The sequence below is a fragment of the Crocodylus siamensis genome, chromosome 5 (assembly GCF_052110815.1).
Source record: "Crocodylus siamensis isolate JL-2025a chromosome 5, ASM5211081v1, whole genome shotgun sequence".
Lineage (NCBI taxonomy): Eukaryota > Metazoa > Chordata > Crocodylia > Crocodylidae > Crocodylus > Crocodylus siamensis.
Window position 1 is genome coordinate 8507990 of NC_143399.1, and position 22616 is coordinate 8530605.

Here is a 22616-nt window from a genome sequence, read left to right on the forward strand (position 1 = left end):
ATTTGTACCAGCTGAAACGTAACAAAAATTTTAAGAATTCAAAAAAAAAAACCAAAACAGTCACTTATATACCATTTAGAAAGAGCCACCTCCAGAGCCTAAAGCCTCTTAGCTTCTCAATGGACATAAATTGCAAGTATCCGAACTCCGCTGTTGTTATCTTTTGCTTTTAGAAAAGAGAAACAAGCTGTTCCATAAGAGAAATGCACCGGGCGACCGCACTGAGCTGAGCAGCTCTCCCACAACGGCATGTACGAGCAAAGAAAAAGCTAGACAAGCTTGCTCCTCGAACGTAAGAATTGCCATTTACCTGGTCAGCCTATAGGTCCGTCCTACAGGTCCGTCTTGCCAAGTCTCGCAGGTCACAGAGACAGGCAGCGGATGCTGAAAGGCAGACTGAAGAGGGTCTGACCAGGTTTTTCCCCCCCACTGCTCCTCTCTCACTTGCAGCCACCACATTTAAAGTCTAGGATGCTCTAGTTCAGTGGCCTCGTGCCTCGCTCCCAAGCCCAACAGCTACCGATGCCCTTTTCCTCCAAAAAGGTGTCTGATCCCTCTCTGGACCCGGCTGCACCGTCAGCCTCCGCAACAACCGGAGCCAAGGAGTTACACATTTCCATTCCACTGCATGAAAAATCACTTATTTTTGCTAGTTTTAAACTTCCTGCCTACTCGCCTCATTTTTGTGACCCCTCATTCTCCTACCCAGAGAGAGAGAATGAGTCAAATAATAAAATCCCTGCGTCCTTTCTCTCTGCCATTAAACCCTGACCATACGCCTCCTTTCTAAAGGGTACAAGCCAGGCCTTTTTAGCCTCTCCTAGGGAAGCCCCTCCACACTGCTGAGCATCCTCGCTGCCTTTCTCCAGGGCTCCTCGAGTGCTGGGGCTGTGGGGAGGCACCGTGCATTTGGAAAGGGGGTGTCACGACCCTTTTTATGTTGTTTGCAGCCCCCTTCTCGACAACAACTAATGTTTCCCTCGCGTTTCTCTCCATCGCTATCTGCTTTAGCAATCCTTTTTAAGACCAGGCTTCAAAGGTGCTCAGTCTTTCCGCCCTGAGGGACCGGGGCTTCACCTGCCCTGCGGGGAGGGAAGAGGGGGCTGAAGGAGATGAGGGGAGCGGGAAGGAGCCCTCTGGGTCGGCAGTTTGGCAGGGGAGCGGGAATGGCGGCGTTTCCCGAGCCCGGGGGCCGAGGCTGAAGGGTGCCGGCGCCCGGAGCCGCCCCTACCCCGAGCGAGGCGCGTTTCCCGGGGCTGTGGGGGCGCGGGAGCCGGACCGGGCCTGGGGGGAGAGGGGCGCGGGACCGGTACCTGCGTCAGGGAGAAGCGGGCGGCCATGCTGCTTCCATCACGCCCGACCGGGCCACCCCGCCCCCTAACGACTTCCCGGCCCCGCCCAAGCCCCGCCCCCGGATGTCATCGGCTTCGCCCACATTCCGTCACGTGTCTCGTTCCCGCGCGTTCCTGGCCTTGCTCCAGCTGCGCGGTCCTAGTGCCGCCGCTTTGGGCCGCGGTGCCGTCTTCCAGCGTCCCCCTTCCAGGGGCTCGGATAGCGTTGGGGTACTAGGACTCCTCGGGCTTACACCGCCTCCTCCTGGGCAGAGTGCTCTTGCTTTACCCACCGCACACATTGGTTCCTGCAACCCGCGTCTTAAGTCGAAACGTTGTAACTAGAAACCCACTTCCCCGTAGGAAACAGCGTTATCAACGGGAGATTGGTTCCTGAACCCGGTCAGTGAAGTCTGATACTACATTCAAACAGGTTTATCTTAAACCGGTTTATGAGTGCTGAACTTCTGTTGTGTTGAGGGTTTAAACCGGTTCCAGGTCACGTCTGTCCCTAGCCTAAAAGAGAGGAACTGGGCCCTGAGACTTCTACCTGGCTGGTGTTTCACAGGCTGCTTGCCCCACCTCCGCAATACCTCTGCAACAGAAATAAAAAGAGCTCAAGAGCTATTTAATGGTATTTTTTAACACTATACTATTTTTCAGTCTGGTGTTTGTATAGCGTGAGGGATCACTTTGGACTAATTATCCTGTGCTTGAGTGGCATGACAGATCTGAAATGCGCTTTCAGGATGAGTGGCAATGTAGCAATTGAAGTATTTTTTTTAAGAGCTTGTGAGTAGGATAAGTCTGTTTTATTGACTTGCCTTTCAGCCAGAACAGCTGCAGAAAGAAGAAATTATTGAGAGAGGGAAGAATACAGAACACAAACAGGGTAGTTCTAACCAATTATTCACAATTTTGAATGCTGTCAGCTAGGACAGGAAACCCTCACTATTCACGGGTTCAGCATTCACTGTTTCAAATAGTCGCAAATGCCAAACTCGCATTTTAAATGCACTTCATATACTTCCAGGAGCTCCTCAGAAGCTCTGTGCTTGCTGCCCCCAAGCTCCTGCCACTGCACTTCTGCCAGAGCTGTGCCCCCCCTCCCCAGCCGCTGGGGACACTGCGTTCATGAGCGGATATCTCATTCACGGATTTCGCCATTCACAAGAGATACGAAAATATATCCCCCGCAAATGACAAGGGTCACCTGTAATATATTTCCTCATACTTGACCTTTTCATACTCCATTCCACTTGAACTAAGTCTTAACGGTACAGTATAAATTACTAGCTCCCTAAGTCATTTCTCTATCCTTTCTTGATTAAAAAAATAATGCCATTAAAAAATCAGCATCTGAAAAGTGAACCAAGAGAGTCCGCACCCATCCACATCTGCTGTACCTTCTAATACTGAGCCTGTTTTGTGTTTGTCTGTAAACCCCTCAAGGAAGAGTTGGGAGACCTGATTTTTTTAATGATTTACACTTCAGTTTTAATTCTTGGTTCTTTGTCCAGCTCTTTCACGTGTGCAGCAGAAAGCAGCCCAAAACAGCCCTGAATGGACAGCCATAAATTCCATCCAACAAAAGGGAATCGCTGAGTGATAGAAAACTGGTGCAGAGTATCTCAGATGGAAAGAGAGAGCCTGGGCCATGGCTTGGGTGAGTCTGGAACACTCACGATTTTGTCCAATGCTTTGCTAGCACAACCGGCTCAATGGGATCGCTGCCACTGGCGTAATTCAACAATCCTGAAGCTGGTCTCATTTACACAACACATAGGGGTGCACGTGCACCCCCTGTCAGCCAGCGTTCCTGGGCGGGGGGAGCAGGCGAAAGCGCTGTTGCTCCCCCTGAGAGCACCAGCCAGGGAGTGTGCCAGGAGAAGCGGTCCCCCTGTGGCTGATCCCACTGACCCGGAAATGCCAGCAGCATCCCCAGATGTGCCAGTGGTGCACTGCTGCCAGTTGCGGGTCAGCAGAATTGGCCACCATAAGGGGACCCTCCCCGCTGTCAGCAGGATTGGCCACGGTGGGGCCCTGGCCTGTGGGATCAGCCGTGGTGAGACCCTATCCCCTACCCCCCACTTCCGGTCACTGACTGTTCAGTCAGAGGGGGCAAGTGCCCCCCTGACTCAGGAGGCACCAGTCACCCATGCATGAAAGCAAAAATAATTTCTGAGATTAAAAGGTCATTTAGAACTACCTGCTCTCTCTCCCTCCTTAGCAGCACCAACCAGTAATTCATCTCCATTCAGTGTTCAGCCCAGTGCAGAGTCTGTCATCTGTACCTGTGCAAAGTAGGAAAAACATGCTACCATTCTGGTTTGGCAACATTTTCTCCCTCTTCTGACTCAGCTCAGGTGTACACAAAGTCTAAGGCAGTGGAGACTCAGGTTCAAGTAACACCGTACTCTTTTCAGCGTGCTCTGAAGTAAGCTGCAAGAAGGGAAGCATGAGACTCGATTGATGATCCAAAGACTACAGACTCTGCAGGTGGCCAGAGTCAGAATGCCAACGAACTATGTGAAGATAGATCTAATAATGGTTTGATTCCGTATCTTTTCTCATCCAAGATTAATTCTCTGTATAATAAATAGATTTCCTTTGTTCCACAGCTAGTGTAATAAATGTCCTTTGTTCTACTGCTATTAGTGGATAGTGCACAGTTGTCCTAACTTCATATGTACACACAGGGTAAAGGGGACTTAATGCACATGTGAATCCGGCTTCCAAACCTCCAACCTCCTTCAGACACCTCTCATATTCATGGAATGGCTTTAGCGGTATAGTCAAGGGTCTTCGAGCAAGTATTACTACATATGGCTAAGCTTTAGCTTGATTGCTTTGTTTATGCAAAGACCAAGGCTCAATTTACTTTATGATAGCTGTGTTTATATCGTGGATGAAGACAAAGGAAGTCCATTATTTTTTCCAAGGCTACACCTAGTTGTTTGGTATGACTGGTCCTGCTGGTTGTGGGAAAAGCACTGTTAAAACTACATAGCATTCAAGAGGCCACCTTTAAAATTATTGACTTCTCATGACTCCTGCCTACCTGTTTGTGATGAGCTTTACCAGCTTTATGGCAGTGAGCCCCTTAGTGCTCTGCTCCAATACAAAGCATCTCAACAGACACACTATTATAAATACTTAAATACAGATAAATGACAAAATTAGGAACTTGAGTAAAAGACAGTCAGTTTAATTAATGAACTCATGACATCATAGTTAAAAGCAAGTATTCTGTAATCATTGCTCTTTAGCAACTGTTTTTATTACTCTTTCCCACACAATATTATCATGCATTTTATCACACTGAGTAATGTATCCCTTAAGAAGCATCTAACATCAGTAGACATACTCAGTATAAGGGTGATGGGAACCTAGTCCAAATCAGTGTCAGAATTTCTGTTTTCATAAAAGAAACCTGCCCTAATTACAACATTAAAAAAACTAAGTAACATATGTACACCCCCTCTCACCAGCAAAAGAACTATTCTGTGTGCCTTAGTCTTCCTTTGCTTAGAAAGATGTATTATGACTTAATTTCTGAACCTTCCAGATAGCGAGTGGGTATCAGGGCCATTCTCAAATAACAGCTAAAAAGTGGTAGAAGATGGGTGAGGGGTATACTGTAGGTGTGTGGAGATGAGATGCGTGGAGATGTGCTTCCAGGTGAGAAGGATGTTATCTTTGCACACAACTTCACAAAGCCAAGAACCAACTCTGTTTCTGGGAGGCAATGGCATTTTACATAGTTGAGATGTTGAAATCCTTCCTGGGAACCGAGAAGGAGAATCATAATACATCTTTTAGATACCAAAATAAACAGTCATGAATGCTGATGAGCAATCCTTGAGAAATGGATTATGAGAAATGGTTTATGAGCTGCCTATATTTTATGCAGCTGGAGGCTTTATAAGTGAGCATTGATATTTTAAGGCGACAAGAAACAATTAGGATCATCTAGTGTGACCTCTTACTTAACACAAGCTACAGAAATACATGTTAATTTTGGCATTCCCACTCATAATGGCCATCTGAACTACAGCATGTATTTTAGAAAGCCATCTGGGTAGGAGATTGTATAAGATGACCGCTATGACAGAAGATGTATGAATGGCACCTTTGCTAATTTAACTGTCTTTCACAAGACCTAAATTATTATGACCATCAAAAGATGTGAAAGGAGGAGACTCATAGTTTTCTGGCATTATGGCCTAATTCCGCAACGTGTTGAGTGTTTTTTGTCCTCAGTTCTACTGACCTCCACATCTAACCCTACTAAAGATGTTGAATGTTCTGAAATATTCTCCTCCATGGATTCTGTCAGTGAAATCTGAGCAAACAACCTGCTGCATCATTGCTCTTGTATGAAAGAGCATTCCTGAGTTACTGGGTTAATGCAAGGGCAACGTTTTTCAGAGTTAGATACAGCGGATGTGATCATCTGCATTGAACTGTTCCTTTGCAGCTGGCTAGGACATTTAGTGCAGCCTGAAACTGGTTTGAACCAATCCAGGAAAGATTACTCAGCATAAAATCTATTCCCTGGTATCACTAAATTCTTATGTCACTCTTTTCATACTGCTGGCTTAGCAAGAAAAGGGGGAAGAGGCCCAAAGGAAAAGGTTTTGTCCATGGCCTTCCTGCTCTGCCAGTCCTTGGTGTGTTTTGGGTTTCTTGTGCCCACTTGCACCCCATCAAAACCATGCATCTGCTTTCAAATGTCTCTTGGGGACCAGACTTGCACAGAGCAATAATGGGATTAGGGAAGGACAAAGGTGGGTTTTAAGCTCTCTGTGCACATGCCATCAATCAGCACCCTCTGAAGCTCAGTTGTACCCCAGGACATGGCTGGATATTTCAGAAATTGACTGTCTTCACTGAGTAGGTATCTGTAACATTCTGAAGACGTACGTATCAAACATTACAAAACAAAATTAGTTAATTGAGTTGGTTTCGTACTTTGCTTATTAAAAATATGAGCCTGAAATTTTGCTAAGAGGCTGGTCAAAGTGGGATGCTACACCAGGACTAGGAAGATTACAGTTAACAGAAAACTTCTTTTATTTTTAAAGACTGCCTAAAACTCTTCTTGGAAGTCCTAACACTTTTAAAACCCAGTAGCACAGCGAACAACAGCCTATAACAGGGGCGGGCAAGTATTTTGGGCAGACGACCGCGATTGAGTTTTGGCAAGCCATCAAGGGCTGCATGACAGGCAGCCAGGAGCAGATAAATATTAATTTTCTAAACTTTGGGGGGGTCCTGCAGGCCAGATAGAATTGCCTGGTGGGCCACATCGAGCCCCCGGGCCACATTTTGCCCACCCCTGGTCTACAACATCCCAAACACTTCAAAGCAGGATGCGTCCTTTTCTTTAAGATTGAAAGTACATTTTAATCTGATATTTTGTGTGAACTGTGGAAGTAGTATACAAAAATATAGATGTAAATTAAAACAATTACTTCTTGTGTACACTTATCTGAAAATATGCAGGAGTGCAGTCCTTCACAATGAAAACCGTTTAACAAGAGTAACAATTCAGAACCAGAAAAATCTCTACAAACATTTATTCAATATGACCTTCAACTAAAATAACTGTCAGAGGTTTAGGCACCACTTGCACTACGTAGTGGCTCTGACAGAGAAATGAATTATACCGCTGTCAGAACAGCAACAGCCTTCATAATAAATCAAACGTATATTGTAATGTGTACTGAAAATTTAACCAAAATACGTTACGAACTTACATGTTTACAAAATAAGTAGGCTGAAAGGCTTTTATCAAGATTTTCTTGTATTTCCCTTTTTCTAGGCATGCTGTTTATGTTATAAATCTAGGAAGTGCATTATTCACCTGATGAAAACACTAACAGCTCAATTATAGTGTCATAGTTGTCATGTTTTTAGTTACTAGAGAGTATTAACAACAAAAAAAGGCTAGAGGCTGAATTCCTAGAACAGCCTTCATTTAAAACTAATTCTTAATGTAACCAGTGGATTACATTACATTACATCAGCCAATTAATTTCAGAATTGCAATATACAGGAGATATTTAGTAAATGGAACATTCTTGAGGTTAAATGGTTTTCTTTCCACATTTAAGACAGTCGTGTGTCAGTAATTTTGTACCATTACAGTTCAATGTATTTTTCTTATTAAGCTTCTTTTTTTTTTCCTGCCTCCTCTTCCTGTTTGTTTTCCTCTTCAGTTATTTTCTTATGCTCCTTTCTCTTTTTCTTTTGCTCTCTTTTCTGCTTCTTAGTTATTAGAATAGGAATTTCAAAACAACTTTGAAATGGTGAAGATAAAACAGTGCCACTATTGCGGGTTATATGATAAATTATCTCTCCAAAGTCACAAAAAGCCAGGACATACAGTCTTACTTGACTTAAAGCATGTGCTCAAATAATATCCTGAACTGGGACCTTATACTATTAGCGTCTATCATTGCAAAACTGCATGGGAAAAATGGTGCTCAGGGGTGTAAAGAGAGAACCTCATTGATGTCTTTGGGAGTGCGCATACATAAAATAGTGAGGAATTTTGCCCACAAGCTTGGTTTCATTTTCTTAACAACTGAACTTTACCCACTCACAATTAAAAGAGTTGTGTTCATAAAATAGCTGTAATTTCATACAGCAGCGCACAGGCAATCCAGAAAGTTTTTGGAAAGAGTGGGAGACTGCCTCCTGGTGCAAATGCTGGAGAGACCAACTAGGGGCCATGGTCTTCTTTCACCTACTGCTCACAAATAGGGAAGAATTGGTGGGGGATGTAGAAGTAGATGGCAATTTGGGCAGCAGTGACCACGAGATGATTGAATTCAGGATCCGGGCAAAAAGAAGAAAGCAGAGCAGCAGTGTATGCACCCTGGACTTCAGAAAAACAGACTCTGACTCCCTCAGGGAACTGATGGGCAGGATCCCCTGGGAAGCCAGTCTGCAGGGGAAAGGAGTCCGGGACAGCTGGTTGTATTTTAAAGAAACCTTACTGAGGGTGTGGGAACAAACCATCCTGATGTGTAAGAACATTAGCAAACGTGGCAAGAGACCAGCTTGGCTTAGCAGAGACCTCTTTGGTGAGTTTAAACACAAAAGGAAGCTTACAAGAAGTGGAAGCTTGGACAAACAACTTGGGAGGAGCATAAAAATATTGCTCCTATACAGAGGGATGAAACCAGGAAGGCCAAAATGCAACTGGAGTTGCGGCTAGCAAGGGACGTGAAAGGTAACAAGAAGGGTTTCTACAAGTATGCTTGCAACAAGGGGAAGGTCAGGGAAAGCATGGGTCTCTTACTGAATGGGGGAGGCAACCTAGTGACATGATGAGGAAAAGGCTGACGTGCTCAATACCTTTTTTACCTCAGTCTTCCCAGGCAGGGTGAGATCCCAGACTATTGCGCCAGGCGGCACAGTTCAGGGAGGAGGAGAGCAGCCCTCAGTGGGGAAAGAACAAGTTAGGGACTATGTAGAAAAGCTGGACATATACAAGTCCATGGGGCCAGATGCAATGCATCTGAGGGTGCTGAGGGAGTTGGCTGATGGGATTGCAGAGCTGCTGGCCATCATCTTTGAAAAGTCGTGGTGATTGGGGAAAGTCCTGGACAATTGGAAAAGGGCAAATATAGTGCCCATCTTCAAGAGAGGGAAGAAGGAGGATCCAGGGAATTACAGACTAGTCAGCTTCACCTAAGTCCCCAGAAAAGTCCTGAAGCAGGTCTGTCACAGAGCACTTAGGTGCCCTGCACCTGAAAGCAGAAAAGGTGCAAGAAAGACCCGTGGTGGCAAGAAGGGGGAGGCTCAGCTGCCAGTCGCCAGGGCAGTGCAGGTGCATACTTACCTGGCAGGGGAAGCAGCGTGACCACGTAGGCGAGCTCACGCCGGGCAGGCCCTGCAGCCTCTCCCTGCCTTCCGCTCATGTCGGGCTTTTTGCCCTCTGATATGTCCTCCACAGGAGGGCTATATTGAGCAGATTCTTTTTGGTATTGGGTGGTGGAACTGGAGTGTGCTCCATCCACTCCATGCATTGACCTGGTATTGCAGTGCTTCCAGGATCGGTGCAAAAAAAACGGGGGGGGGGGGGGGGGGGAAAGGTTGCTAGGGCAACCAGTGAAACCAGCTGACAGGAAGGGGCAGGGCTTAGCCCTTCTTAAGCCCAGGCAGGAGGCCAGTTCCCCTCAGGCAACCAAGGGAGGAGGAGCTTGGCTAATACAGGTGAAGGGGAGAAGTCTGATGGTGGGAGCATCCCCTGATCACTGCTGGGGTTGGAGTGGTTTTCTGGTAGGACTCCAATGTTGTTTGGCTGGGTGGCTTAGTTTTTATGTTATAGCCCAGGGGCTTTGTGTTTTTTGTGTTTACAGTTTTGACCAGAGGACTGGGTGAGGCTATGAGGGGTTGGAGGAGGCCTCATGGGGGCTCTGTGGTGGTGTGGGGACCCTAATGCCAGAGGGTGTGGCATTTTTTGGGGTGCACTGACCCCAAATCCAAGCAGGCAGCTGTGAGAAGCCCCAAGCAAAGGGGGGCAGTGAGAAGCCCCAGGGAGGTAAAGGAGAGGGCCAAATCGCAGCAGGCCCAAGGTCAAAACTGTGTCGGTACAATCTGCAAGGCTTGGGCTGCGGCAGGTGGGGAAAAGGAGCTGCAGATAGTGCCCCCTGGCACCAGGGGGCATAAAGTAGGCAGCCTCCCGCTAATTACATCACTCCATCAATTAAGATCAAGGCATGGCAGGTGAGTAAGCAGGTGGCTGGCACATAACAGGAGGGTGGAGTCACCACCAGAAAGACTCCAGTAGTGATACTCTGGTCACAAGGTCCTATAGGAATCCATTTCTCAACACTTGGAGAAGAAGGTGGTGATTGGGAGCAGTCAGCATGGATTCACCAAGGGCAAGTCATGCCTGACCAACCTGATTGCCCTCTGTGGTGAGATAAATGGCTCTGTGAATGCAGGGAAAGCAGTGGATGTGATATACCTTAACTTTAGCAAGGATTTTGATACAGTCTCCCACAGCAAAACTTGTAAGCAAGCTGAGGAAATATGGGTTGGATGAATAGACTAAGGTGGATAGAAAGCTGGATGGATTATCAGGCTCAGTGAGTAGTAATTAATGGCTTGATGTCAAGCTGGCAGCCAGTATCAAGTGGAGTGCCCCAGGGGTCAGTCCTGGGGCCGGTTTTGTCAATTAAGATATTGAACAATCTGGAGGTCTGATTGAGGTCTGGAAGGTGGGATGCAGTGCACCCTCAGCAAGTTCACGAATGACACCAAGCTGGGGGGAGTCATAGATGTACTGAAGGGTAGAGCTAGGCTTCAATGTGACCTAGACAAATTGGAGGATTGGGCCAAAAGCAATCTCATGAGGTTCAACAAGGACAAGTGCAAAGTCCTGCACTTAGGATGGAGCAATCCCATGCACCAGTACAGGCTGGGGGCTGACTGGCTGGGCAGCAGCTCTGCAGAAAAAAGGACCCTGGGGGTTACAGTGGACAATAAGACGGATATGAGCCAGGAGTGTGCCCTCGTTGCCAAAAAGGCTAACAGCAAACTGGGCTGCATTAGTAGGAGCATTGCCAGCAGATCAAGGGAAGTGATTTTTCTGCTCTATTCTGCACTGACTCCACATCTGGAGTACTTTGTCCAGTTTTGGGCCTTCCACTATAGAAAGAATGTGGACAAGTTGGACAGTGCAGTTGAGAGCAGCCAAAATGGTCTGGGGGGCTGGGCACATGACCAGTGGCATACCAATGGGGGGGGGGTGGCAGGGGGCCATGGCCCCTAGGCACAAGGCTATGGGGAGGTGCTGACTGGCAAAACCGTAAGCAGCTGCAGCAGTGCAGAGAACCGCTTCCGGTTTCTGGTTCCACCCGACCCCAACCCGGTCAACGATCAGCCACTGGGGGATTTTCCCGCCCCTGCCCCCTGCTCTGTGATGGGGGTAGGGGGCACAAATGTAAGCATTGGCCCCCGGGTGCCAGAGACCCTCGGTATGGCACTGCACATGACTTATGAGGCGAGACTAAGGGAACTGGGCTTATTTATAGTCTGCAGAAAAGAAAACTAAGGTGGGATTTAACAGCAGCCGTTAACTACCTGGATGGTGGTCCCAAAGAGGATGGAGCTGGACTGTTCTCAGTGGGGGCAAATGACAGACAAGGAGCAATGGGCTCAAGTCGCAGCCAGGGAGGTTTAAGTTGGATATTGGGGAAAAACTTTGTCTCTAGGAGGGCGGTGAAACACTGGAACAGGCTCCCCAGAGAGCTGGTAGAGTCTCCATCCTTGGAGGTTTTTAAGGATCGGTTTGGCAAAGCCCTGGCTGGGATGATATAGTTGGGGCTGGTCCTGCTTTGAGCAGTGAGTTGGACTAAATGTGACCTCCTGAGGTCCCTTCAACCCTCTTTTTTTTTATGATTTGATGGTTCTATCATATATCCCTCAACTTGTTTAGTATTCTCAACAATCTATTTCTCTCTTTTAAAGACACTAAAATATTTTTCAAAATTAAACTAAGTCCCAGTGCCAGTAATATGTTACTAAATGTCATGTCATATGATTGACCACTTTGATAATCAGCCAGATAAAATGTTACCTAGCAAATATTCCTCTATGAGGTTGAAAATTAGTGGTGGTTTTTGTTGTTGTTTTTAGCAAGAAATGCTGATGTAAATCAAAGGCTTAGGGGAATGGCAGGCAGTACTGTCTGTTATTTCTATCGCTGTGTGATGGGGTAGCAAGCAAATACTTTACTATCTGTTGTCGTATGGTATGTATTGAACTGTACCAATGTGGTATGGATTGAACTAATGTGGAAGGCTGGTGAACAAAAACTGTCTGCCTTGTTTTCTACTTCTAAATTTAAATGATAAATATCACCTTAATTCTGCAATATGCTCAGTCTCTTATGAAATCGTGTAAAGCAGGGGTGGCCAACTCCCAGCATATGGGTGTCACAGGTGGCATGGGCAGCCCCTGTGTACCATGAGACTGGGGAGGGGACAAACAGCACAGTGGCAGATAAGGCAGGGAGCAGAAAGGAAAGCAGCAAATTTGGGCAGGGAGCATAGGGACAGATGCAAAAAGCAAAGCAGCAAATCAGGCAGGGAGCACAAAGCTGGGAACAGAAAGCAAAGCAGTAGAACAAGTAGAACTTGAAGGGTTCAGGGCTGATTTTTGGCACATCTGCCCAAAAGGTTGTCTCCCACTAACTTAAAGTGTGCACAGAACTGATTAAATCCAAACATAATTGCTGGAATGTAGGGTTAATTAACTAATATAGCCTTACTTGCCTTTTCTAGCTCCCCAAGCTTCATGTTCATCATTTTGTAATAAGGAAATGATCAAATACCAGATCGTACCTGTTGGAACGGTTCAGCTATGGCCACGTGTACATGACATGAGATTTCATGTAGACCGCCACAGAATCTAAATGTGCCTTTTTTTTTGGTGTGGTGCAGTTCTGTTTGCACGACATGGCGTTCGTGTTTGCGTGAACAGCACTTCTGAGCGAGTTAAGCCCTGGTGTGCCATTCACTGCAGTTGTTAGCAGAGGGAGTCAAATACCAATTTACCCCCTAGAATGTCTTTCCTAATGCATTACAGCAGGAGGTGCACGTGAGCCCCCCGGGCTCCCCAGTCCTGGACTCCCACTGGGCAGTCCTCACTGGGAGTCTCCTCTGGTCACAGGCACCCCAAAATCCTTGTCACTCACACCCACCCATTTGGTCTGGTCTTTCTCTCCGTCAGTACGCAATCACAGGGACCCTGTCCCACTCCCAAAAGACAAGCCACGTGGGTGAATCCTTCCTTCCCATTCATTCCTTTCCCTTTCTCTTTCCATTCCACCATGGAATTTGTCACTAATATAGCAGCTTAATAACTACCTATCATGAGTATCAGGTGGGTGGGTGTTTGTTGCGTCCCGGTTGATAGGCGATTGTGTGTTGATGGTCTTCTGTCTTCCCCTCCCCCCACCCCCTTTTTGTGTGGCGTTTTTTGTTTTTTTTTACTACATTTCCCAGCATTCCCAACCTCATTGATCTTCTTTACAGTTTCCAATGGGAAAGTCTCCAGTTCCTGGGCCAGGTGCACTGTCTATTTTTATAGTGCACATATGGCTTTTTGTAGGTGTGTTGTGAATATTTTTTATAAATGTTTTTGGAATGCATTTTTCAAACAGCATTGTCGCTGTTCAGCTTGTGTTGCCCGCCCTGCCCCTGGCTTAGCCCACCAAGAGGAATGGGCTCATTCAGATGTGGGTGATGGTGCGTAATGCCCCCCTCCTGCAAACTACTATAGACAGACACAGATTTTTTACACTAAAAAAAGAAAAAATAATTTAATTTGGAATAAAGCACTCCCTAGCTGTTGTTCTCAGCAATGTGTCATGCAAGACAATTTTGCACAAGGGCTGCCTGACCAGCCTCTCCTTGAGGGATATTTCCTTGGTCCCTGTGCTGCTGCCCCATGTCTGTCTTTCCACCACCTGTCGTGCTTCTTGTTCCCAGGAGTCCTTGAAAACCTCTCCTCAGCTCTCGCAGATATTGTTCAGCACGCAGACTACTACAGTAAGGGGTGTTAGATTTTCTTTGTCCATGTTGAGCCGCCACATAAGCCCCCTCCATCGTCTTTCAGTTGTCCAAACGCACATTTCACAGCCACCCTGCAACTGCTGACGCAGCAGTTAAAAACCAGCTTCTGTGGGTCTGTGATGTTCCCTCCATAAGGCTTCATGAGCCAGTGCTTTAGGGCGTAGACAGCTTCTGCTAATATGATGGGGGTGGAAACAGTGACACTGCGGATCACTCTCTCCTCCATGCCAGGTGCGTAGTCTCCTTTCTCCACAATGTCAGCCAGAGGGGAATTTCAGGACACCTGCACACCATGCGTACTGCCAGCCCACCCTATAAAAATGTTCATGAGCCAGCCCCAATGGTCCACTGTGGCTTGCAGGATCATGGAGGCATATCCTTTCCTGTTACTGTAAAGCCTACTCCCTGCAGGGTACAGCACTGGAATGTGAGTGCTGTTTAAAGCCCCCACACATTTTGGGAACCACTTCTTATTAAAGCCATCCATCACTTGCTGTGGATTCACCAGGCGTATCACTTTGATAGAAACTATGTCCATAAGCAGCTGGCTCACCTCATAAGCTCAGCTGGCTAGCTTCACAATGGCCATTGCAACCCTCTTATCTAGTGGATAGCCCCGACGCATGTTTGTGTCCTGCCTCAAGATGTGTGGGCCCAGCATCGAGACGATATGGTAAAATGTCGCCCTTTTCATTCAGAACATCTGCAGCCACAGCTGGTCATTTCATGTGATCAGGACAATTTGCTCCCACCAGTCCGAGCTGCTGTCACGGGCCTGCACTGTGTGGACTCTGCTGGTCCTCCTGGGGTTATCAGCGGAGCCCAGTCAGATTCCACTTGTTCCCTTTGCTCCCCTCTGTACACCATGTATGATCTAATATGACCACAAAGATCAGAAAGCAGCTCAGTTACTTGCTTTATCCTTTCCTGATTGAGGTCTGGAGGGAGTGGTAAAAATATTTACTTTAAACAACATATTTTCAGAGTTGTTCTGCCTGAAAAGTGGCTATGAAAATTGTACTGTGTACCTTATGGTTCCATGAAAGCTCAGAGGAAACTTGCCTCTTGCATGTTTCCTGGATCATCAAGGTAACAACATGACTTCAACACTATCAAAAGTGAATCTGTTACTTACATCTTTGGCAACCCTCAAATTCACCCCAGAACCTGAAGGCCAGGCTGAGTTCTTTCCATTTTCATAGTCAATCATACATTGAGACAAGTTTACTATAAGTGAAGTTAAGGTACAACTGAGCATGGTGAATCTTAACTTGTGATAATGCTCTTGGGAGAGTCTGCCCAGCTCTAAATCACGTGTATGGAGGCAATCATGGCACTACTTCAATAACTATGAAGGCGATGTTAGTCCCACACTAACAAAGTGGATGTTAGCAGGTTACTGCCTCAGCTGTCCCAGATGGGGAGTAGGACTGAGTCCAGGATGATAAACTAGCCTTCATTTTCCCACATGGCATTACAGCACACTACCATTAGGCAGTGTACATTGTACAAGTGTTTATCAAATCATGTAAACCACACACTGTAGATACACGTGCTTGCAGACCTGCTAGAGATCAAGGCCAAAAACATCAAAGTTGTTCTATTTAAAAATATTGTCATTTGCTGTTTATTCTGGTTTGCTAATTTCTGCCTGACTCCATTTGCCCTTGCAGCTTGCCTTTGTAATATGCATGAGATTCCCATTTAGTCTAAATAAAGAACATCTGTGACGATTTGGGATGCTATTTCAAAATGTATTGTAATAATATCTCATTTATTCAAACTAATCAATTGACTATATAAACCTTCATTGTAAGTTTAGTTACACCAAATCGTAAATCTATCCTGTAACAGTATCTAATTTTGATAATGACAAATCACTTTTTCCAGTAAATTGAATCACTACAGTCACAATTTAAACACCCCCCCCAAAAAAAACAGAACAAAACAAAACAAACAAACTCCCAACCTTGAAAGGTGTAATTGAGTTCCAAGGGACTAAGATGCAAAGCTACAAATAATAAGAAAAAACATTTCTGGGTCAACAGCTTTGATATTTATAAAATCCAGGTTTGGAAACACCTCAGAACACTAGCTCCTTCTCTGGGAAAATAAAGGACATAAAACCCAAGTGATATGCACTGTCATGTGGAAAGAGCAGTTAACTATAAAATATACAACACTAATAATGTAAATGCTTCACTTCTAGCAGAAAAATAAATTAACATTTCTTTCCCCACCGTGTTGCTTGTCTATTTCTCATCTGTCTGGTCTCCTGTCAAACCAAATTTGGCCCCAGCATAAATTAGTGTCGATCCTAGGGGCATGCAGGACCCAGGGCATATCAGGCTATGCAGGGAAAGAGGGGGTGGCAAGCAGCCAGACTGTGGAGTTGGGGAGGGGTGTAGGGGCACTGTCCACAGGGCCCCCCAAAGCACAGGCCAGGGGCAGTTGCCCTGATTTGTGCCCCCCAGGCAACAGCTCTGAGTAGGGTACAAATCTTATTGCATAGCTGAGCTGGCTTACACCAGGGCTGAATTTGGTTTAGCATCTTTATCACAGTTTTGATCTAATTTAGAATGGAAATTCTGTGGAGGAACTCCATAATTGGCTATGATACTGGAGCATAATATAATAATAATGATTGGTAATAATCTCTTGGGAAGGAAAAGCTAAAGAAAGTGTTTGGACAAGTGGTTTTCCACTGTACTGTGATCAGTGTTTTCTTTACCTGGATAATCTACCCTCAAAAAACTTCTACAGTCTCAAGGTTGGGGACATTCCTGGCTAGATATGATTTCCTTGACATTCCTGGCTAGATATGATTCCCTTGACATACCTATTTTATTAATACCTTTAATCAGACTGAAGAGCTACAACATAATTTTACTTTATAATCTAGAGTTGAGGGCTCCTATTTCATTTCCTATCCAGCTCTTCATTTTAGCCATCTGGCTTTTAACATCTGGGTCAGGAATGTGTTTGGCTGGCTGCAGTCCTGAAATGGTATTTACCATATGTATCAGGCAAAGTAAGTGAGAGCTTTAAAAGATAATATGTTGTGAATCAACGTTTTGAGGAAATACTGTGGTTTACATTGGAGCAGGTTTACAACATGCCCCAACCCTTTTGTTAAATAACAGCAATCTGTTTGTCCACTGGACCATGTAGCTGTGATGAAATGGGAAGATGTCTGTTGTATTTCTTAATTAATATTATGTGTGGCTCTGTTTCCCTGTTCAGTTTTATATTAAGGTCATCTGAATGACTAGAGTGAAAGCAACAGAAACTGCAAAGAGACTCTAGAGAACTGAGCAGGAAGAGCAGATAATAGCGACAAAGACAGCCTCAGGTAGAGAGCTGCAGTAGAATCAAGATAACAATGGATGAGCCATCAATTTAGGGAAGAAGCTACCTATTCAAGCTGGAATGGGCTGCCTTTTCCAAGGCTAAGCCTGGGATCAAAAGAGACCTAAACCCTTGAAAGATTCTACACAAAAGCAGGAGTTTGGTTGAGCTAAGCAAAGCTGTCAAGGATGAGTTGCTGAAAAGCTCGCCGCCTGTCATCCAGAGAGGCAGGGAGACACAGATGCTGTGAGCAAAGGTCCCTCTAAGCTGTGCACGTGCATGACAGTGCACAAGAAAAAACCTTGCTTCATGTGCCGACCGGGCTTTAGTTACCCCAAGAATATGGCTCTGATGTTTCAGCCGGGCCTAAGGGCCCTTAAAGGCATTGAGGTTATTCTTTCCCCGCATAGCCGCTCCCGCTCTCTCCTGCCACGTCTTGATGTCCTGCCAATGGGTGGGTCGCCTGTCGGGTCCCTCACTGCCTGGGTCCAACCCGGCGGATGTACGTGGGGCTCCACCACCCCTGCACCCTGAACTCACGCCACCTTTTCTGAGCCGACTCAGAGTCCTGTGGCCCATCAAGCCAATCCAGCTTCCTCCAGGGCCCCGTCCCTTAAACGCGTAGGGTCGAGCTGCCCTGGATACAGGGTTGGCTCACGGCCCCTTTCCCTGGTCCCCTAAGCATAGTCTAACCCCGCTTCTGGAGTTTGGGCAGTGACCCCGCCCCGATCACGACCCCTCATCCAGGTCCTCCACTCCCTTCGGGGTTGGTCCTTCACCTGGGTCCTGTGTGTTCCCTGCAGCTGCTCCCGCTCTCTGACGTCCTGGTCAGTCCCCACTTTCTCTTCGTCAGCTGCTGGGGACTCCCGCGGGATTCCTCGCCAAGGAGCTCCTTGCTCTGGCCCTCTAATCCCCCCGGGACGCCTCCGGGAGCCAGTTTCCTCCCATGACGCCTGCTGCCTCACCTCTCCAGGGCCATCCGCCCTCTCAGCTGCAGCCGCCGCCATTTTTATCTTTGCTGGCCAGCATCTGGTCCTGACTTCACCGGCTGGCCACAGCTGCACATACAGCCGGCTCATGAGCCATGCGGGTTTCCTGGGAGCGTTGTCCCGTGCTGCAGGTGAGTCACCAGTGTCACCCTGCTCCCCAGGACACTGCGCAGTAACTTTTTAACGCCGTCCACCCATCCCAACCAGGCCACAGGTTGTTGCAGGATGGGGGAGGAGTGGACACACTCCCACGCACTCCCAGCCAGGATCACAGCCGCAGGCAGGAAAGTTTCACTGGGCTCGCAGGGGCCATTCACCGTGAACAGGGCCCTGGCCGGGCTGGGGTGGCCAGAGCCCAGCGGTTCATCGAGCCATGTGGGCTGCATGCACTGCGGGGGAGTGGGAGGACATCCCCCCACCGCACCATACCCCTGGATGAACCGCTGAGCTCTGATTGCCCTATGACCCAGCCTGGCAGCCCCTCCAGACACACAGTGCAGGCAGCCAAGTGAGGGCATGTGGCACAGCTCAGCCCCTGATCTTCACGTGGGGCAAGGGCGGGAGGGACCAAGGTGCAGTCAACCTGGTGCTACCATCAGGTCCTTCTGCACAGGCAGCCTGGTGCTGGCTGCCCCCCCAGTAGCTCCTCTGTGTAACAGCCCTGCAGGTTGGAACACCAGTTGCAGGGGTACTGCAACTGCAAAAGTTACTACTATTTTTTTTTTCAACCTAGAATCAGGATCCAGAAGGAGCAATAGGTAATCATGTGACAGCTGAAAACCCTGGCATCCACATGTAGTTTTGGAAACATAACAGATTCCCTTATTAGAGACAGAATTATCTGTGAGCCATCTGGGCCTAAAATAAGGGAGAGATTGCTGAGAGTATTAGGAAAGTATCTTCATGCCCCTTTGTAAATCTATGGTGTGTCCACACCTTAAGTACCATGCCCCGTTCTGGTCCCCATGCTTCCAAAAGGATATAGAAGAGCTAGAGAAGGGCAGAGGTGTGGAGGGGCTTCCCAAAGAGGAGAGAGTAACAAGGCCAGGCCTGTTCAGTTTAGAAAAGAGAAGCTTGAGGGGGGTCTTGAGAAGGATTTACAAAAACCTAAATGGTGAAGGTGAAGTCAATAGGGATTTATTATTGACTAACTTTCATCAGCAAAGCACTAGTGGCCACAAAATTAAACCACCAAATAGTAAGTTTAAAATGAGCAGAAGGCAGTTCTTTTTCACCCAGTGTGTTATTAAAGTGGGAAACTCATTGCTACCAGATGCAGTGGAAACTGGAGAGTTCAGCCAGATTCATGGAGGAATGGGGCATCAGTAGCTATCAGTGTTCCCTCTAAGCTGCTGATGGACCTAAGCGGCACGCTCATGGACCATTGCAGCTTAGAGGGAACATTGGCTGTGAGCATGGTGGGACAGAAATGAAGGTACCTGAGCTGAGTGAAAATTGCAAGCTTTACACAGGTGTGCAGGCCTCGTAGTTGGGTTAACATGGCAGTGGGAGGCATTACACTCTCCTCTAGATGCTTTATACCTTTTAGGATTGTTGGTTGTAGCCATGTGGATCTAAGGACATAGGTATAATTACTTGTTCTAATAAAAAAAAATCACATCTATCCAAACAACCTTGTTCGCCTTATCTATTTTATGCTTTACTTCTCTGACTCTCCTCCTGCTGGGTCTGACTGCTGCAGTATAATGCCCTTGCCCAGAGAAGTGCAAGGAGCAGGGCCATTCTCCTTAAGCCTGTGGTGGGAACTGGAAGGGCTCCCACCAAGGGAGAATGGCCCCAATCCAGCTAATCAGCTGATTTGTGGGATGGTGGGGTTGTGAGGGGGCATTCTCCCAGGGACCTTCCTTGGACTGTCTGTAGCAGCTGCTGTTTTTTAGTAGCTGCCAAGGGCCAACTGACAGTCTGCTCCCTTCCCAGGCACAGGAGAAATCAGGCTATCAGTGGGTTCCTCCTAAGGGCAGGGGTAGCCCAGGGAGCAGCTCTCTAGTGACCCATGCCTGGAGAGCTAACCCGTGAGCTGGAATGTATGCTCCAGCTCTTAGGCTGTTTTTCTACGAGTAAGAATTTCAGATAAAGTTTTAAAGGTAATAATGAATGCCTGGCTGTGGCCTAAGTTACTGCAGAATTAAAGGGAGTTTATATTTGTTCGGCGGGGAGGGTTGCTTTAATAAGAGCGGGTCTGAGAACCGCTCTAATTAAAAAGCCTGGAGCATCTCATGCATCAGCGTCCCTGTACTGAAAAATGTCAGCAGGGGTGATTTACCTAAAGCTCGTCAAATGAGCTTTAGTTATAGTGCCCCCACTGTCATTTATCAGCATGGGGACACTGATACACAAGACGCTGGATTCTGCGGGAGCACAGTAATTACCATGCTCCAGAACACTCGACTAATCAAGTCTGCTCTGACCTGCTATAATTACAGTGCATAGGAGCAGTCTTGCTGCTCGTGTATAGGTGCCCAATATACCACCGCTTAAGTAGGTGCTTGCATGTTTTTCAAGTATGGTGGGCTCTGTAAGAGAACAAAGACAATCAATTATAAAACAAAATATACTTGGAAGATTGAGAAACAATAGAGATTACAGCAATTACATCTGTGGGATACCTTCCTGAAGCTTAACAAGCCATTCGGAGTCCTGATAAATCCCTAAGCAATGAAACAGACTGAAAAGTGTGAAGTCAAATAAAGTATTAAAGAAACAGATATAATTTAACTTTGTAAGTATGCCAACTCCGCATAAGGGTTTTCTCCTGCTTTAAGTTTAAACTAAAGTGACTACGGACAAACAAAAAATCTGCAAGAAGGAAAAAGATACCAATTTGGCTGCTGTCAGTTTTGCTGTGCTCAGCAAAACTCAGCATAAAAGCAATGCAAGAGTCAGATCTTCCACTTGGAAGAATGTGTACATCGAAGCCTAGTTTGGGTTATTTAAATGCTTGAGCTCAGGTCAATGGGATACATTTTTGCTCTTGCTCATATGCATGCAACCACACTGATGTAAATAGGACTGTGCAGATATAAACAACTGCAGAAATTTAACTTATTTTGTCTAAGCCACTTCTGTTACATCACTTAATTTGCATCTCAATCAAAGCTGTTGCCCAGGCTTAGACAGTTCAAAGACACCATCTTGCAAACCTGATCAGTTAATTAAAACAAACTTTCAACTATATATCAAACTCAGTTATATACAAAACTACAAGACACTATGAGGTGTATTAGTTGAAAGGAAATTGAGAACTGTCTACATGTTGAAAACTGTAGGTACAGCTGTCCACGTATGTTAGTATTCCTCACAAGGGTATCTGCCAAAACTATCAGGAAATTGGTCACTTTTTCAGGCAAAGAGGTGGTACATGGATTTTCTCTCGTGATCTATATCTTACTACAGTTTGCAATCTCTGGTTTGAGTGGTGGATCGCTACATATTCTAACAAAGAGCCAGAAAATGTAGTTGACCATGGTAATATTTACTGTTTAATGATCATTTTAATTTGACTCCGATGCTGCTTCAAAATTACTTTATTGTTAGTCTGCAAAGAAAATGTGTTTTTTTTTATCAAAGGTGTGCTGAACTTTTTAAACTTGCAAGCAAAAGCAGTGAACCTGGCATTTTTTTTGAGCTGCCAACAGTCGTGTACCCTTGTCCAAAAGCTAAATTAAGATCCTCTTTGTTATAGTTATATCTGGCCCAATTTTCAGAAGTGCTAAGCACCCCCCGTTTTAGTGGCTGTCACTGAGTTGCAAGCATTGCAAACTCAAAACAACATGTCCTACTGCTATTAAAATGTAAACACTTGCAGAAAAATGAAATAAAAACCAAGCCTTACAGAAGCTTTACATGGTCACATAGCTTTTTTCTTCTTTGTGAAAGAGGGAATTCCCTAGAAATTGGCCTGGAGATTCCTATAACTACCACCCTAGAAGTAATGCTGGAAACAGGTGATTAATTCAGTCACAAATAAGTATAGTACTTTTCTGCGAGGCCCCAGTGCTGTGTGGGAAGTGAACTCCAATCTGCCCCAAACACTGGAGTTGCAATCAGATATGTTAGTTTGAGATATCTATCAGGGCTAATTCTGCAAACTCTCCTGCTTTCTCAAGACGGCTTCCTCCTCCCTAAATAAAACAGTCTCTGCTTCTCTCTTCCTGTTCCCTGGAACAGAGCAAGGGTAAAACCTTCAAAAAGGAGGAAAATAAACATGGTCTGTAGGCCTTTCTTCTCAGCAGGAGGAGGAGGAAATAAACCCTTTAATCAGGCAGAAAAACAAAACAACAGTCCCTTTCATTAACAGATCAGAAAGCAAAGGTTTTCCACTTCTGAAC

General features: G+C 46.2%; 1 protein-coding gene, 1 long non-coding RNA gene and 1 pseudogene across 4 annotated transcripts in view; 2 read left to right on the plus strand and 1 right to left on the minus strand.

Moving 5' to 3' along the window:
* Positions 1–1386, minus strand: part of EPS15 (epidermal growth factor receptor pathway substrate 15) — a 97348-nt gene extending 95962 nt beyond the window's left edge. For both annotated transcript variants that reach the window (XM_090048408.1, XM_090048409.1), the window contains exon 1: positions 1314–1386. In XM_090048408.1, the coding sequence (XP_089904534.1) occupies positions 1314–1340 (27 nt within the window). In that variant the 5' untranslated portion in view covers positions 1341–1386. The remainder of the gene's footprint in view (positions 1–1313) is intronic.
* Positions 1387–1483: 97 nt separating this feature from the next.
* On the plus strand, positions 1484–3941 carry LOC149863433 (uncharacterized). Of its 2 annotated transcripts, none has more exons than XR_016442649.1 (3): positions 1484–1733; positions 2852–2997; positions 3693–3941. It is a non-coding gene; the product is annotated as an uncharacterized LOC149863433 (long non-coding RNA). The 2 variants fall into 2 exon arrangements; XR_016442648.1 differs by having other exon boundaries at positions 3758–3941.
* A 5305-nt stretch (positions 3942–9246) lies between these two features.
* Positions 9247–9414, plus strand: LOC149863434 (U2 spliceosomal RNA; annotated as a pseudogene).
* The last annotated feature ends 13202 nt before the right edge of the window (positions 9415–22616 follow it).